At 33.6% G+C, this 19,395-nt stretch overlaps 1 protein-coding gene across 1 annotated transcript in view; it reads right to left on the bottom strand.

The window, feature by feature from the left end:
• Positions 1–7,695: 7,695 nt before the first annotated feature.
• The window catches only part of LOC131854016 (uncharacterized), a 41,561-nt gene continuing 29,861 nt past the window's right edge, over positions 7,696–19,395 (bottom strand). Inside the window, exon 6 of the mRNA XM_059205139.1 lies at positions 7,696–7,881. Within this exon, the coding sequence (XP_059061122.1) occupies positions 7,696–7,881 (186 nt within the window). The remainder of the gene's footprint in view (positions 7,882–19,395) is intronic.

Genomic DNA, 19,395 nt, shown 5'->3' with positions numbered 1-19,395 from the left:
GAGAATTGGTGTTAAACGATTTTAAGTGCAGTGCAGTTAATATAAAGTTGATTTTTAATAATTCTACCACTACCATAGTCAAGGATTCATCTGTCGCCTAACATATTAAATGATTTTAATCATAACAGCAGTTAATATAAAGTTGATTTTTAATAATTGGACCACTACTATATTATAGTTATTAATTTGTTCATTTCTATTAGCCAGTATACATGACTAGCTGCCCCGCATAACTTCGTCTGCATCACACTTACTTGACATTTATCATTATATTTCGCTCAATTTACTAATCTTTTTAAATTATAGCCTGTTTTATTTTGATGTATAAGCTATATTTGTGTAAAGTTTTATAAAAATTCGTTCAGTAGTTTTTGCGTGAAAGAGTAAAAAACATCCAACCACTCATCTATCCGACCATATTTACAAACTTTTGCGTTTATAATATTATACATGATTAGCTTTTGCCCGCGGCTTGGCTCGCGTTAATTCATCCCCTTGGGGGTAGAATTAATCAAAATCCTTTCTTAGCAGATGCCTACGTCAAAACATCTACCTGCATGCCAAATTTTAGACCGATCCGTCCAGTCGTTTGGGCTGTGTGTTGATAGATCACTATGTCAGTCAGTCCCCTTTGAGTTGTATATATTTAGATGTGAACGTCTGGAATGTTCTTTCCTCTGGTCCATCATATACTGCATTTCAAAAATGTCATATAGCGCCAATTCATTTCAAATAAAGCTCTCTATTAATGTTATATAATTATATTGTTATACTGAAATATTGTTATATTTTATGAATTGTTATTTTATATAAACGTGTTATCTTTTTTACAATAAAAAAAACTAAGCAATTTACTCTTTATTTTTATTTAACACTACCTACTCGCCCTGGCTTTGCACAAGTGTGTATTATACATATAAACCTTTCTCTAGAATCACTCTATCTATTGGTAAAAACTGCATTAAAATCTATTGCGTAATTTAATTAAGATATAAAAGAACAGACAGCAGATGCAACTCCATTTTATGGTCATGGGTTCTATTCTTTGCAGTGCACAAACATTTGTATTCATGAGAATGATTGTAATTTTGGGGTATACAAAATAAATTTAAAGAAAAACATTCTAAACCACTCAAATGCTTTTATTTTATATTAACAAATAATCACATATACTCACGTAAAAAAAACAATCATTGTGATCAAACGCTGTACATCGAAGCAGCCTTCCCAAGATACTGACAGCGTTGCGTCTTTGAATGGCCATACATAACTTCTGGGCAAAGTAGCTACCAGCTCTCAGTTCACAAATAACCTCGATGAGCCGCGCTTACTATACTTGTGAAAAACTCAACTCAAATTGATTATATTATCACAATAAAGTAGGAATAAAGTGGAAGTAATTGAATTCCAATCCGTAGATTTTAAAGGGGATTTGTTTTGCGAAGTAAAATTGGAAGTTAACGGTTTTTAGGAATTATCAGCCCGTCATGTTCCAACAGGATTCCTCTTGAGTAAACATAATAAACTTTATAATCCCTACTAATGGTGTAAACAATAATGCGAGTTTATTTGTTAGTATTTTTGTTGTCAGGCACTTTTAAAACTTAGTAGGTATATACTAGCTGACCCGCGCAACTTCATCTGCATTACACTTACTTGACATGTATCATTATATGTCCAATTTACATAATATCTTTTAAAATTATAGCCTATATATTATTCTGATGTATAAGCTATATTACTGTAAAGTTTTGTCAAAATCCGTTCAGTAGTTGTTGCTTGAGAGAGTAACAAACATCCATCCATACTCCAAACTTCCGCGTTTATAATATTAGTAAGATATACTTAACTGGCTGTCCCAGCGAATGTTGTTTTGTCACATAAATTAATTAGGCTATTAAAAATAGGGGTTGATGATAAAAGGGTATATATCTAGACTTGTATGTATTTTAATGCCAAATCATATAGACATCATATAACATTAAATTATGTCAATAAATTATATCACTTACGGGAAATTTTTGTCATATTGTTTAAGCCTACATTTATAACCCAAAGAATAGATAACAACCACAAAAATAGATAACTTACCGTCGTACAGACGTAAACAGACGTACCGTCCGAGAATAGGTAATCTATTTTTTGGGTTATAAATGTAGGCTTAAAAATATTTCAAAAAAATAAAGAAATATATTTTTGGGTGGGCCACCCTTATTACTTTGGTTTTAAAAAATAGATAAAAACCTATTTTCATACGGTAGATCTGAGAATAGGTTATTATATATTTTTATTATTTATATTTTACATATAAAAATTCATACAAATCAGTTCAGTAGTTTAGAATTCCATCGTGGATAAAACTTGACTTGAAATTTTTATATATTACGAAGAAGAAGATATTAAGATAGAACTGTAAATGGTCACTGTCATTATTTGTATCTAAAAATATGTCAGAAAAAAACTAATAATGCAGAACTTTGATGTCCTCCGTGCTCTATAGGTTTAAATAAAATAATAATACCAAACAACATCCATAAAATAATAATTTTTATTAAAAAACTATTTACAAAACTTATTAAAAATGTATTTACAGACAATAATATTTACAAATAATAATACATTACAATAATTACCGATAAACAAGAATTGTAATAGATATGCGTGTTTATATAGACATAGATAACACGACAAAAACAAATATAGTATGAAGAAATATAAATAGTATTTCTTTACCAAATATTTTGTTGGTAAAGAAACTGCCTCAACAAGTACCATATTCTTTGAATGTTTCAGTTTTTGGTTTTTGGAGACCAAAAATGTCTCATATATTATATATTTATATCTATATTATATATTGTTGATATATTGGTATGTCTGTATATATGATGTACAGACCTCGTCGTCATACACGTAATTATAATAAGTCATATTTTAAATTTACAAAAAAGTATTAGAAATATTAAATAAGCAACATTTACGCAACATATTTATTGATGAAATAACAAATCAATAAGGCATTTTAAAACTATGAATTACTATAACAAAGTAGCAAAGTGTTCACATATCGATGTACATGACTCTTCTATAAAAGTTTTACGTAGAATTCTTTTGGATTTACATTTTCTAGAATTATCCATTTCGCTTTTCCTATTTTAATATAAATCACGACATGTGCCGCACAGATAATGTGAAGTGTGGTATCGCCACAGTTGATTACGATCGGTGGCAATTGCAATGTCATTGTATTCGATTAGTTATTATACCTCAATGGTTATATTCGCGTGCTGCTTGTAGAGACTGGTCTGCTCTAATGATTATTTATTTTGTTATTTAAGTATCTATTATATTTATTTACTTTCACTCATTTTTGCTATTTGATAGTTTGTATTCAAATAAAATCCTAGATATGATATACATATATATAATACTAACAATATTTATTTAAAAGAGTAACACGTACGTTTCTTTCCCGTTCTTCTTGTGATTAGTCTGCTTTCCGAATCAAACAAATATTACGACTATTCTTCTATTCTATTCTCTTATATTAGAAGTGTTTGTATTAAGTTAATTTCAATAGAGACTATTTCTATACACGGATTGTGTGCTCATTGTTTATAAATAAGACGGACTATACAGATAGAGAAAAAACAGAGTCTATAATTTTTTAATCCTTACTTCTTACTAATCATATAAATGCGAAAGTAACTCTGTCTGTCTGTCTGTCTCGCTGTCACGCCAAAACTACTGAAGCGATTTAAATGAAATTTGGTACACAGATAGTCTAGCACCTGAGAAAAGACATAGGCTACTTTTTAATCCGAAAAAGGGTTGAATGGGGAGATGAAAGGTTATATGGAAGTATCGATAATTTACGCGGCCAAAGTCGCGGGCACATCTAGTACAGTATAAATAACTTGAAAGCAATAGAAAATGTCAGTATTAAATTCAACATAAAGTTGTTTTGTTCGGACCAATTAGGCGAGCCACTGCACTCAGACCGCAGAAATTACATTAAAATGCAAAAACTAGTTCAAGCAAAGTAATGAATATAGTTTGTTCGTGATCGCAATACTGCGATGAGTAAAAATAAAAAAAAAAAACACATTGTCTGTGCTATATTCGAATAGTTGCTTTTTCATTTTAATTACAAAACTGATAGACCTCCAGATGGAAATTGGGGTCTAATTATATAACAATATTATTAACAATTCACAATTGTAACAGTTCAACACCTTAAAGACCGCATGCCCACCGGTGGGTCACTCCGCAACGAAAGTAAATTTATACGCTGGGAATTCAACCCTGGGAACTTTAATTGAAATAAATCTAGGGGTTCAATAATGTCTACCTCAAATTATTGTACAATAAAAACAATATTTTAAAATCTACGTAATTAACAATGAAAGAAATGCCGGTTAATATGTGAGAAATAAAATTTTTCAATGCTGTCTTTAACGTGCTGAAATTAGTCTTCTAGAGTTAATTTTGCCCGGCAAATAGGTGGAGCGACGATATGTAGTGTTGTGGGTAGTAACTAGACGAGAAGGGCTAAAGATCGTGCCCAGTGGCATACCTTGGGTAGAACTATGTCCAGCAGTGGACTGGACTGGGCTAAAGATGATGATGAAAACTCGTTGGGTTGAGATTTTCTATGACTCATTTGAGAGTTACTGAAGCGAGCACAGTTGCACGGTCCGCAATTGCAACTGTTAATGCAACCGTGCATTACTGCAATATTGGTCCCAGTTTCATATATAAATTGTTAATAACATAATTACATGATTAAAACCCCTATAACCATCGGTTCTACTTACATAAACTGCATCACAGATATCAAACCTTATAATATATAGATGTTAGTATATACCTAAGAAATAACAGAGTAATTCTTTTTATATAGATATTAAAAATAAAATTATAAAATAGCATGTATAGTGATCCTTTGCCGAGCTTAATTAGAAATTAAAAGTGAATTCAAACACACAGAGATAGAACTAACGACATACTACAAAGATAAATTTGACTAAAAATCATATTTTTCTACCATTTTAATTAGTTTTCATGCAAAAAAAAAAGCAGTAAATTAGTTCATCAGCGTACAATCCCACAGAAGTACTTCTATTTCCTTTCCTTTGCACTGGAGTTTAAAAAAAAAGTATTGAAATAACATTTGCAGTAGAATGTTATAATCAGACTTCTCATAGTACTAGTTGGGAACAAAATTTTTATATTTGTATATTATAGAATGTATGGTATTATTATAGTAAAAGTCCATTTCATTGCGTGATGGATTTATATATATTTTTTTATTTCTACTATTAGCATGTGTGAGGTCACAAATATTCAGTGGAAACCTGACCACCGCTACTGGAAGAGTTACGACCTTCATTACGATATTCCGACTGATTCCATTTTTTAATCTATCTACACCCATAATGCGAAACGCGTTTCGTATCTGAGCGAGGCATCATCAGACATAGAATGAAGTTCGGATAAAGCTTCAAGCCTATTGTTGACTATTCGAAGTTTTATCGTCGAAATTTAAATATTTCTTTTAATATAAAGCTGTACAAACTTTTTTTCAATGCAATTTTGGTTCAGTTCTCATAAGGGCCATGAAAATTCTATACAACGTGTGCTAATTGCTCTATCATTATAATTAGACATTTATAATCATCATGATTTCAGCCCGGAAGATGTCCACTGCTGGACAAAGGCCTCCACCAAAAAACTCCACGACGATCAGTCCTGCGCGGCGTTGGTTGCCAACGCTTTCTAGCGATCTTGATCAGATTATCGCTCCACCTTACTGGAGGCCTACCCACGCTGCGTCTTCCGGTAAACATTAAACCATTTTATTTCTTCTTAAATTTAATGTTAATATTAAATAAACCAATACTCTACAATATTAGAGCAACAAATTTTCTATTTTTATGAATACGAACATTATTAATTACTAAATTATAAATTAAATAACAAATCACAGTATTAGTATATCAACATAAACTAAATTATATATTAGAAAATCTTGTTTACAAATTGTAATTCTGATTATCTTGATTTATTTGTCAATGTAGTGATAAAAAAGATAATGAAATAGCCAAAAAATAAAAATACATTTCTAATTTATTAAAAAAACGTCATGTTGCGCGACGTAGTGTGTGCCATTTTCCCTAATTATGTAACAGTTTTTATTGCTATTCTACTCCTATTCGTCGTAGCGTGACGGTATACACCTTCCGCGATAAGTGAACTGCCCAACACTACAAGAATATTTAAAATTGGTTCAGTAAATCCAGAGATTACCTACAACCTCAGAGCTTCACAATTTTTTTTTATAATATTAGTATAGGTTTAAACAAACGATACATATGTATTGTGTAAAATGATAGAATGTGAATAAAACGGCCCCGGATCTAGGGGGAGCAACACGAGGTCCATGCCTCGGGCGGAAAAATCTGTGGCTGTCTCATCATTAACGCACCTTTGCCTTGACCACTGGCAGCCGGACGTCAAGTAAATTGGTTTTGTTCAACGTATTTGAAAATAAAGATATGACTATTAAAAAAACCACAATCATTAACAGCAATAGGAATTGGACAAATTGTATTTTAATATGTTCATTCATAATTAAAGAGCTGAGCTCTCATCAGTGGAGCTCCCGCCACCTTCCATGATCTTCTATCAATCTTTTTAGTTGTTGGTACACGACTCCAACTTTTTCCTTAACTTATTTGATATAACTGAGTCTTGGTCTTCCCCATCCTCTCTTTCCATCTATTTTTCCTTTGATAATATTATTAATGTATATTGTAAAAATGTTGGCCGGAGGGGGAGGGTGCACGGAGCCTTGGGGGGGGGGGGGCGGTATTTTTAAGTTTTTCCCCGCCTCGAAGAAAATGAAGATCCGGAAGTGAAAAGCTCTTTGAGATTTCTTTACCATAAAACCTACTTAGAGTCGATAGATATTTTTAAATTACTTTATATATCTAATATTACTATTAACTTATTACATTATCATATAAATACAGATTCTCAAGTAAGTCCGCTGTTACAAATGAAAAGCAAACTTAATAGATTGATATTAATACAGATTGATTGGCAATATTACGATACCCATTTTAGATTTGATAGTGTAATAAGGTCTTTATACTATTAGTATTTGCGTACATTATTAAATTATACGTTTTATAATACAATTTACGTTTTATATAGAATCTTATCTTTCTCTATTATTACTGATTTCATCGGAATCATAAATATATGTCAGTTGAGTGTAGTCGAGTGACTATTCTCGTGAGAATAGTAATATATAATATAATATTACTTATTCTCACGAGAATAGTAGTAGTAGAGTGAAAGAGTAATATTAAATGGTAGAGGCGAATTTCAAATTATGAAATTATTAATCAACTAACAAACTCTGTTTATGCGCGTTTTAGTTCATATTGCATAGAAAATAAGGATTATGAACAACTTCCAATAGTATCAATAATAAGATTTAATGTTTGTATCTATTTAAGTTATTAATATTGATGTAATGTTTTGTATCTTCTAAAATAACGTTGGTCATTCATAATACTAAGTTTTATGCATGAATTTCTGGGAAAATTATTTTTACTTAAGAAAATATAATATAATGTAATATACAGGTTTGATTCGGTTTTATCCGGTTTTATCCGGGTTTATCCGATTTTATCCATAGTATTGGGGTCCGTGGTAATATTGGTCGCCTCTTCGGTCGATCACCACCAGATTGGCATTCCTTGCAGGGTAACCGTGGTGGTACACCCATTTCTTGCCAGAGTTCTTACCACCTTTTTGGAATTGGGCATGACCGTGCTTTCCGTGGCTGTCATGACCTTCAGCTACTTTGTGACCCTGGAAATCAGTTTGTTAATTTTAGAACAAGAAAAAAAAGGAAGAATAGAAAGAGAAGAAGAATGGCGGATTTATCCTCATAGGATGTAACCAGAACCTTATCTATATATTAAGACGTTAAGTAAAACTTTGTATGAAATTTCGTACACATATATAGTTTATATAAAAAAAAGAGTAGAATGCCAATTTTTTTTTCAATTCTGCATAAAAATACAAAAATAATAATAAAAGAACATGATACACACTGCCATGTATTTCTCACACACTCATATATAACTTTTTTATTTATTGTCTATGTGACTGCCAGTGCATAGAATAGTGTGATTGTAGAAGTATGGTCTTTAACAATAGATCCTTAAAATGTTCAAACTTATAATTTAAATTAATTATGGTCGAATTTCGACCATAGGCGACACTAGTATAAAATAATGATCCTACTAAACCTATTTAGGTTTCTTAAGGATAGGCACATGACTAAAGCGCACGTGACACATCTGGTATTCCAGGCGTCGATATGCTACGGTAACCATTTACCATCGGATGGGCCGTATGCTTCTTTAATATTTTTTGTATTCTACAGTATTATAGCCTATTCGTAAAGAAGTTTTCCATGTTTGTTATTACCACATTTAAAAATAAATCTCGCTAAATAATCTCGATCCATTCGATCGAATCTTGATTCCATCAAAAGTTTGCAGTACAACGCTGAAGTTATTTGCTCAGTGGTTGGCGGTAATAAGTTCACAGGAAATGTGGCGGGAATAGAATTAGAAAGAAAGAAATTCGAATTCTCAATATGAATATTATTATATGTTTCTTTTATACATAACACAGATTCTCCATCTTATTCCGTTTGTCGCCTCCTTTTTTTTTTATAAATAAACTACAGTTTCAATTTTTTCCTTCTTTTTTAAATAACTACTATATAACAGACAATTTATTTTTATTTATATTTTATTATTAATTCATTTGTTATTTATACGTATGTTAGTCTAAAAGGTATTTATAAAATGGGCTACATGGAATTAAATAAATAAATAAAATAATTAAAAACAGCACATAATATACAAATTAAAAAAAATGAAATCTGACTCGATATTTAATTGCTAATAATATAATTCATATTATGTTGACAACATCGTTTCAATTCGTCACCTAATCTTTGTAAGATAGAAACCACAAAACTGTTATAATATTTTATACTTATTGGTAAAATATTCTTTTACGATATTTTCTTAAGGTACCATTCTTCTAGGCCGATTAAATTCTTTAAATTTCTTCTTCAGAAAAAAAATTAAGTAATACATCCTAATTTGAAATGTCCAATTTCAACTAAACTTTACTTTCCAATACAGTAATTTGTCTGTTTTTTTTTTGTAATTTAATATAATGTATCATCTTCAGCCCACTGCAGTCCACTGCTGGATATAGGCCTCTCCCAAAGCACGCCACTGGGCACGTTAAAAAGTTCAATTTCAAATAAACTTTACTTTCCAATACAGTAATTTGTCTGTTTTTTTTTTGTAATTTAATATAATGTATCATCTTCAGCCCACTGCAGTCCACTGCTGGATATAGGCCTCTCCCAAGGCACGCCACTGGGCACGATCTTCAGCCCTTCTCATAATATAATGTATGTGAAATTTTAATTACATTATTTATTTATTTTAGCTAACCAACAGCTTATTTACAATTTATAGTTTTACATAGTAAAGCCAATAATAGATACCTCCAGGATTTATCTTTAATAATAATAATAATAATATCTCAGGACAATTCACACAGCGCCATCTAGTCCCAAGCTAAGCAGAGCTTGTGTTATGGGTACTAGACAACTGATATAAATACATGGATACATTTTTTTTTTGTAAATAAATACATATTATACATAGAAAACACCCAGACCGATACAAACAGTCATACTGGTTGCGCCATATAACATTACATTTTTGTTTATCATTGTATAATTATTATTAGTAATAGTTTGTTCAAATAAATAATTTAGCGTGGTACGAAACGTTAATTTTCTAAGGATTGGCACTACACTAATTCCTTTATCCTCTCCTATTCCCGCACATACCTTTGTTTTAAGTGCGAGCGAGAAGATTCGCTTGTATCGAAAGTGACATATCGCGCTCGCGCGTCACTGTTAAATTGAACGCTGAAGTTGACATTGAATTCCCGCCTTGATCGCGCTTAAGATCAAGTTTTTTGTAATTCGTGATAATTACTAAACATTTTAATCCACCGCATCGCTCTAGTGTGTTTAAGACCATTGTGTTTGTGCCATTGTTGTGAAGCAAGTAGCTGGGACCTGGAGACACCGATAGCCGCCGCACTGCAACCTACAATTCAAAGGTACTGTGCCTCCTTCCTTACCAGAACTGTCTTTCTTTGTGTTCCATCCTCACAAGCAGTTCTCAATCACCAACCTAACAGTGTATCGTGTCAATCCACGTACCCGTCAGATTATTTAGATACAGTCCACTTAAATCAAAATCAAACAATATTTATTTCACCCGCGCCGCCATTATTTTAGTGGTCCTTCGAGCCGGATATTGTAATTATTTGGTTAAACCACACTAGATATTTTATTTCTAGGTATATTTCGTACAAACGCATACAATTAATTTGTATTTTACTACATCATTTTCTTTATTTCGTTATATCGATGTTTCTAGAATCTCGTAGGTACATGTAGGTACAACTACCTGATAGATTCATATCAAATTCCGTGTCAACTCAATTTCGCATCGTAAGTAATAGTAGGTATTTACGATTTGTTGTAATACTCCCGCATTGTTTTAACCTAACTATAGGTAAAACAACTTTATTTTTGTAGTCACCGCATTTATATTCGTAGTTATCAATTACTTTCGCGCCATTGTAGGTAGTCTATCTACCTACATATTGATATCCTCAGGCCCCCTTAGGGTAGGCTGAGACGCATACGATATTATAGCTTAATATTATCGCTTTCTACCGGTCTACTATTGAATAGGTTAGCGGCATAGACTTTGAATTTAGTTCGCTGTAATAAACAAGACATTGCTTACGCTGTAATAAACAGACATCGCTTTGTTTAATATAAATATTTGACAGATTCTTATCACGAGTACGTTGTGGTTTATTATTTCGTATTTTAATTGTAAGTACATTGTGTACTGCCGGCTCTCATTGCACCGCACCGCACCGCACCGCACCGCACCGTACCGTACCGCACCGCACGTAACTTGTGTAGGTATTTATCTGTTCTCCACCGCACCGCTTTCTTATATATTTATTAGTACAAACAAGTTTTTGTATTTATAGGTTGTTCATCATGTCGGATGTCAATCAGTTACCCCTGTTACTCGCTAAAAAGGATTTAATGTTTTCTCGCATACAAAGTATTACAGATAGGACTCATAATCTTTCTAGTGAATATGAAAGAGAAACATTCTTGTGTGAGATCGAAACAGTTGACAAATTACGCTCGGATTTCGAAACTATGTTAGATAAAATAAATACTTTAGAATCTAAATTGAATCCTAAATATGTTATTAATTATCAACCGCTCATGGCATTTGATGATTTGTATTGCCGTATAAAACGAGCCGCAAGATCGCTAGAGGTACCGCCTGATGTCAAACATCATCAGCATAATAGGGATGAGGACAGGCCTCGTCTGCCCCCTACCAATTCCGGAATACTCAGGAGATCTGAGATCCTGGTCTTTATTCTATACAGCTTACAAAAGCATAGTTCATGACAATCCTAGATTGTCAGATTCGGAAAAATTACATTATTTGATGGGTAAACTGACAGGTAAAGCTCGTTCTGTATTTGCCGGTATAAACCCTTGTTCTGAAAATTATAAGGTCATTTTAGATGCTTTAATTAGTAAGTATGAAGATAAGAGATTGCTCGCATCATCATACCTAGATCAAATATTAGAAATGAAGCCCTTTCATTCATCAAATATAAATAATTTAGAACAATTTCTCGATAAATTCGCAACTTCAGTATCCGCGTTAAATAACTTAAAAATTAATAATCTTTCGGATTTTATATTTTTGTATACAGCGTTAAAGAAATTAGATTCCGAAACCGCCCGCGCTTTCGAACTAGATAAACGGGGATCCGACATCCCATCTTTCGATACATTAGTGTCATTTGTGCGCGATCACATTAAAATATTGCAACGCACTTCTTCAAGCAACCAAGAAGTTACTAAGAAAGTTGTCGGTCGTCGTATGGATGCGGCATCGAAAGTTATGCAACATAAATCTACATACTCTTATACTACAACCGCTAATCCGCAGCCTAAGTGCTCATTGTGTAACATACAACATGAACATTTATATAAATGTCCAGGTTTTCGAAATTTAACGCCTAATGATCGTTTCCGATTTGTTAAATCTAATTCCTACTGTATTAATTGTCTAAGTAAAAATCACCGTGTATTTAATTGTAACTCAAATAGTCGATGTCACAAATGTGACTCAAAACATCATACTATGCTCCACTTTGAGCATAGTAATGCCACCTCCACCGCGAACATACTCAGTGGTAGTTTGGTCACAGCGACTACGTCACGCGTAGTGGATCTATCGTCGCACTCGTCGCACACGCAGCCCGCTGTTGGTGGCGGCGGCGGCGGCCGACCGGCTCCTTGCACGTACCGCGCCCCGCACTCACCCCCGCCGACACCCGTTGTTTGTACTATCCTTTTGTTCTTTTGTAAATAAAACAAATATTTTGTACTCATGTAAAGGATCTTGTATTTTCCCTCCAATGAATTAGCTCAGAATGACAATTTAGTTAGTGTTCTGTGTTCTTTTTTTAAAAGTTACATAATATAGCAAAATGAGGTTGCATACATTTATAAGTAACACCTAACGTCTTAGACATTTTCCCCCACCAAGAACATTTAGTGCCAAAATGTTCTTCAGAATTGTTTTCGCACTACAACCAACTAAGAAAGAATATCATTATATATATATATATAAGTGTACTAGATCAACGAACAAATTGGAAAATTCATGAAATAGTATACATAGGCACAAAAGAACTCTATAAACCTCTAACATATGATTAACATATTTAATTTCCCAGTTGTTCTAAAATATACACAACAAACTATAATCACAATAATAAAATGTTATCTTATTTCAATCAATAAAATTCTTGTAATACTCTAATAATCTCTATACTGATTGACAGTTTGACATAGGTAAATATAATATCAGGTACTGACAATAATCGTAAAATCAATTCATTTGCGTTAAATCTTAAAATCCTATAAATACATTCTAAAGTACAGTCTACAATAATTCATATGAATATTGAGTTAGGTTTTGATGTGTTGTTATAATTCATTATAGCACCATGCTAAGTATTCATATTTTTTTTTTTTTATTTGACCTTTGTTTTGTTGACCTTGCACTTTTCTAAGTTGTTCTTTCCCCTATCCCTTATCCTTTTTTACTATGATCTAATTAATATATATATTTTTTTTTTTTTATGTTGTTCTTTATTTGTTCTATTATTTAATATCTGTCATTATATGTTCTGTATATAGTTTATTTTTTGTACTAGAAACATTAACTTTCTTTTTAAATATACATCTCTTTTATTTTACCACGTAGTTTTCTAAATCTATAAATACTTTTTGTGTTGTCTTTGTTTAATCGTTCATGCATTCCTATAGCAATTTCTGTATTGTCATTATTTATATTCTTTGATTCAATTCTACCTGAGAGGACCCACCCTAGATGAGTACTTTGTGCTATCAAACTTCCAGCTGGGCTTCTTTTTACATCTGGCTTTAAAATATAACTAAAAACTTCTGCACCCAATAAAAGATCTATTTTATTAGGAGATTTGAATTGAGGGTCTGCTAAAGTTAAATCTTTCACTTCTATCCAATCTAACATGTCAACTTTTCTTTCAGGTAGATACGACGTAATATTATTCAAAACATAAGCACTTATTTCCATTTTAAAGTTATGGTCAACGCTTGACTGTATAGTAGTTTTCACCATATGAGTAGCCCTTAACGTATTACAGTTACCTACACCTGAAATCATTCCTGAAATAGGAATTTTATGTAGTTTCAATGAATGAACTGCTTCCTCTGTGATGAAGCAAGCTTGTGAGCCTTGATCTAGTAAAGCACGATATGGCATGAATTCACCTGAATTGGACTCTACATTTAGACGTGCTGTTGCTAATAAAACTTGACCGGTGTTAAATGTTTGTTTTGTAGAAATACAGGATACTATCGGAGTAGTATCAATAGAAGGATTGACATTTTCTGTATTTGACTTATGAGTATTTTGATCTCTATCTCTCTCTGTTTCTGTGGTTGGATGAAGTAGAGAATGATGTCTCTTCATACAAATTCGGCAATTGATAATCTTTTTGCAATCATAAACAGTATGATTACTACCTAAACAGTTAAAGCACATTTTGTTTTTGGCAACAAAATCTCGTCTAACATTTACATTTTGTTTTGCGAACATTTTACAAAAACAAAGTTTGTGATAATCAGAACAATATTCACAACGCATGGTTGAACTATTGGTGGCAACTAAAACCTTTGTACTTAAATGTGAATTTTGTAAATCATTGTTGTATTGTACTGATTCCCTTTTTGGTTCAATAAATTCAAGGGCACGAAAACGACTTTCTAAAAAATGTTTAAACTGTGCTAAAGTCGGTAACTCGTCACAATTGTTACCGGAACTAGAAATTGTTAACTCCCATTGCTTTCGTGTTTCGTTATCTAATTTAAATGTAATTATATGTATGATCATTATATCCCATGTACTCACATCAATATCTAAATTATTTAAAGCACTAAGACAGTCAGTGGTGGTATCCAGCAAATCCTTTATTGCTGAAGCAGATTCTATATTGACATGCCGTTGTGTAAATAAACGATTTAAAATACAGTTAGCTAAATATCTTTTATTGTTGTATCGTTTCTCTAGCTGAGACCAACACTGAATGTAATTAGAGTCAGTGATAGGTGTATGTCTAATCAACAACTCTGCTTCACCCATGAGATGACTTTTTAAATAGTGCAACTTCTGCACGTTGTCTAGTTGACTATTTTTGTGTATTAAGGATACAAATAAATCGCGAAATGTTGTCCATTCGGAATATTTACCTGTAAATAATGGAATCGAAATCTTAGGAAGTTTCACGGATGGAGCTGATTTGGCCTCATTATTATTTATATTTGACCCATAAAGAGATATATCTACATTTTTCAATACAATTTTCATATAAGTTTTTCCCGCAATATAACTTTCCTCTGTTTGATTATACATATCATTTTTTACATAACATGAATTCTCTAATTGTTCCGGTATAGAAATTTCATACAGTCTACTATTATTTTCTCTAAATAAAATCCAATTGCGTTCTAAATTTTCAATTCTGATCTCAACATATTCTACTGAAAGGCTGTCCTTTGGACATTTCTTAAAATTAATTAATGCTTTATCTATACATTTTTGAAGATCTTTTTGTACATTAATAAGAGATTCCATTTTCAAATTAAATAATAAATTAAAAATTAAAACAAGAAATCGAACGATTTCCTGGAATTCGAATTTGTAATTACAAATCGTAGGTATATACAGCGTTCTATTTTTGAAATTATGTGAACTATTTTATAAGTATCAAATTGATAAAATAATGAAATATTATATAACTAAATATATTTTTCTATTTATAAATAAAATGTATTTAATGTACTAATAGACAGTTCTGCAAAATTATGCCTTATTATATGAAAATAAAATTTAAGTCTCTGTTGCTCACTAATAGTCATTAAAGTCGAACTTCGCTTGAACTTCTTCAATGATTTGATAATTCTTCGTTTGAACGTTCCTACTAAATTAGAATTGAATGTACTCACAGCAATTTTTCACTCACACAACACTTAAGATATGTAGTCACGGCTATGATGTTTCTATCAACTTCCCATCAAATAGAATATTGTGCTCACCAGCACCAGCTCAGATTTGCAAAGGCGGCACCATCCGTTTCTTCTTATTAAAATATAAAATGGCTCCCACACTCAAGGCAACATAACTTTCCCGCTACAATTGACTTCTTTATACATGTGGAGGATTGTACTTTTTATCAACTACAGTGTTTATAAAGCTATCCGGCTCCGAAGACCAAAATGTTTGTACTATCCTTTTGTTCTTTTGTAAATAAAACAAATATTTTGTACTCATGTAAAGGATCTTGTATTTTCCCTCCAATGAATTAGCTCAGAATGACAATTTAGTTAGTGTTCTGTGTTCTTTTTTTAAAAGTTACATAATATAGCAAAATGAGGTTGCATACATTTATAAGTAACACCTAACGTCTTAGACACCCGTCGTATCCCGCGCATCGGAAGACGTAGCATTATGCACGTTATCAGACAATGTTAATAAAAATATGCCTCGCGTACCTACTACCGTATTGTTAGCCACCGCTCGTGTTTTAATGATCGATAGAGACGGTAACGAACATTATATTAGAGCATTATTGGACAGTGCTTCTCAAAGTAATTTTGTAACTAGGGATTGTTGTAATCGCTTGGGATTGCAATGTATACAGAATACAACCTTTTCGATTAAAGGTATAGGAGGGACAACAGGCCACACAGGGTTCTGTACATATAAAATTATTTTCACGGTTTAATCGTAATATTAAATTTGATATGGAATCCTTAGTTGTAGATAAAATAACCGAACGTTTACCGACTGTTAGTGTCGATATTTCATTATTTTCAAATTTTAAAAATTTGCCTTTAGCCGATGATAGTTACGCTACTCCTGGGAACATTGACATGTTAATCGGTGCCTCAATTTTCCCGCATTTAATATTGTCCCGTAAGGTTAAAGGTCAACCCGCATACGTCTCGCCGTATGCTATTGAGACCGTATTAGGCTTTGTTATTGTAGGTTCAGCTCCCGCTAGATCAAATACCGATACTTCCGTGTCTAATATGTTAGATAATTGTAATTACACTACCACCGCGCATTGTTGTGTTACCGAACCCACGATGGAATCCGTTCTATGTAGATTCTGGGAAATGGAAGAGGTGAATGTTACACCGATTCTCAGCCCGGACGACAAGGAGTGTGAAGCTATTTATGCTGGCACTACCACTCGCGAGGACGACGGTCGTTATACCGTCGCGCTTCCCTTCAAGGGTAATGCACATTCTCTTGGCGACTCGCGTCGATTAGCCGAGAAATGTTTCTTTTGTCTCGAACGCAAAATGCAGGCTTCGCCTAAACTCAAGCAAGCCTATGATGACGTCATTACGGAGTATTTAGATAAGAGTTATATTTCACCCGCACCCGTTAATGATGATAGTAATGCTCCTTCGTATATAATACCGCACCATGGAGTTATTCGAAAAGATAAACTCACGTCTAAATTGCGCGTCGTACTCAATGCTAGCGCTAAAACTAGCACGTCCGTATCTCTCAACGATCTTCTTTATAATGGACAGAATTTACAACGCAATTTATTTGATATTATAGTTAACTTCAGATTATTTTCAGTAGCTCTCTCTGCCGATATTAGGCAAATGTTTCTTTGCATTCGTATTAGAGAGAGTGACCGCAGATTTCAACGCATATTGTATAGATTTTCGCCTGACGAACCTCTCCAGGTTTATCAGTTTAATCGCGTTTGTTTTGGACTCAAATCGAGTCCGTTTCTTGCACTGCGTACTATTAAGCAGTTAGCCACCGACGAAGGCGAATCGTTCCCAAAAGCTAAGGAAGCGGTTCACACCGGTCTGTACATGGATGATTTAGTATATTGTCTAGATAGTGAAGATGAGGCTATCGTCACAGCTGCTGAGATCATCTCACTCATGAAGGTCGGACAATTTGATCTTGTCAAATGGACGAGCAACTCGCAAGTAGTTTTAAATTCCATTCCGTCAACACATCGACTTTCATCAGTCGTAGAATTCGATGTGTCTGATACGCATAAAATTCTGGGTCTGTGCTGGTCTCCCAGCTCTGATTTATTTAGTTTAAAAATTTGCACGCCCGCTGAAAAGTGTACAAAACGCACCATTTTATCTTGTGTCGCAAGATTGTGGGATGTAATGGGTTTCGTAGCACCCGTTATATTATTTGCCAAACTTCTTGTCAAAGAGTTATGGTTATGCAACTGCGATTGGGACGACGCCCCCCCTGAAGTTATCGTCAGACAATGGTCACGTTTCAGGGATGAGCTCCCCAGTCTAGATCAAATTAAATTACCGCGCCATGTTGACATCACAAAACGCAGTGTGGTGAACATCATTGGCTTCGCAGACGCTAGTGAAAAGGCTTATGGTGCTGTTGTGTACTTCCACGTCGAGAATGATGGTGTGAGTACTGTGCATCTTATAAGTGCAAAATCTAAGGTTGCACCCCGCAAGGTCGTGTCGTTGGCCCGACTCGAACTTTGCGCAGCGCTTTTGCTCGCTAATTTAATTAATAATATTGTTACCGCTGTTAATAACCGCTATCCAATTAATGCAATACACGCATTTTCTGATTCAACAGTGGCTTTATGTTGGATCCACGCATCTCCCCACAGGTTGGATACTTTTGTCGCAAATAGAGTTTCTAAAATTCAATCTCTGCTTTCACCGCATAATTTTTATCACGTGTCTGGTTCGGACAATCCAGCCGACTGTCTATCGCGAGGGCTTACTCCTGCCCAAATAATTCACCACCCCCTATGGTTCAGCGGCCCGCAGTGGGCTAAATCCACCTTTTCGGAATGGCCAGTTACCGCTTTCAATCCTTCTGCTGTTATGGACCCGCCTGAGGAGAAGAAACTCTCCTTTGTTACTCGTACACCGCCAGAAGAATCTGTTTTCATCGCTCTGGCAAATCGCTTTTCTTCTTGGTCCAAGCTTCTTCGCTGCGTAGTTTATGTCTGTCGTTTCGCAAAATTATTAACACTCGCACATATTTTAAATTTTACTCCGTTGAAATATTTGCCCGCCGCAGAAATAGCTGACAGTTCTTTGATTTCACGCCACGCATTATTAGACAGATTAGTGCAAACGTTCTGGAAGCGATGGAGAGCGGAGTACCTGCACACATTACAATCTCGCGAAAAATGGAATACGCCCATCAATCAGATTACTGTCGGAACTGTTGTGATTGTACGTACTGAAAACGCGCCACCACTTCATTGGCCTTTAGGGGTTATTGAAGAGGTCTTTCCGGCTTCTGACGGCGTAATTCGAGTTGTTCGTGTAAAAAACTGCAACCGGCTCTTATTTGCATCCGGTTGTACGTCTGTGCCCCTTACCTAGACATTAGTTTTAGTTAATACGAGTTCTAGGTTAAGGTTTAGTTTATTTTAAGTTTCTATTTTTACTTTGAAGGCGTCCCTTCAAGGCGGGGGGGAATGGTTGCGCCATATAACATTACATTTTTGTTTATCATTGTATAATTATTATTAGTAATAGTTTGTTCAAATAAATAATTTAGCGTGGTA

This window comes from Achroia grisella, unplaced genomic scaffold, assembly GCF_030625045.1.
Source record: "Achroia grisella isolate CSIRO2021 unplaced genomic scaffold, CSIRO_AGI_Agris_v1 utg918, whole genome shotgun sequence".
Classification (NCBI taxonomy): Eukaryota; Metazoa; Arthropoda; class Insecta; order Lepidoptera; family Pyralidae; genus Achroia; species Achroia grisella.
The sequence above is the reverse complement of the archived record's forward strand: the minus strand, read 5'-3'. Positions and strand labels throughout refer to the sequence as shown.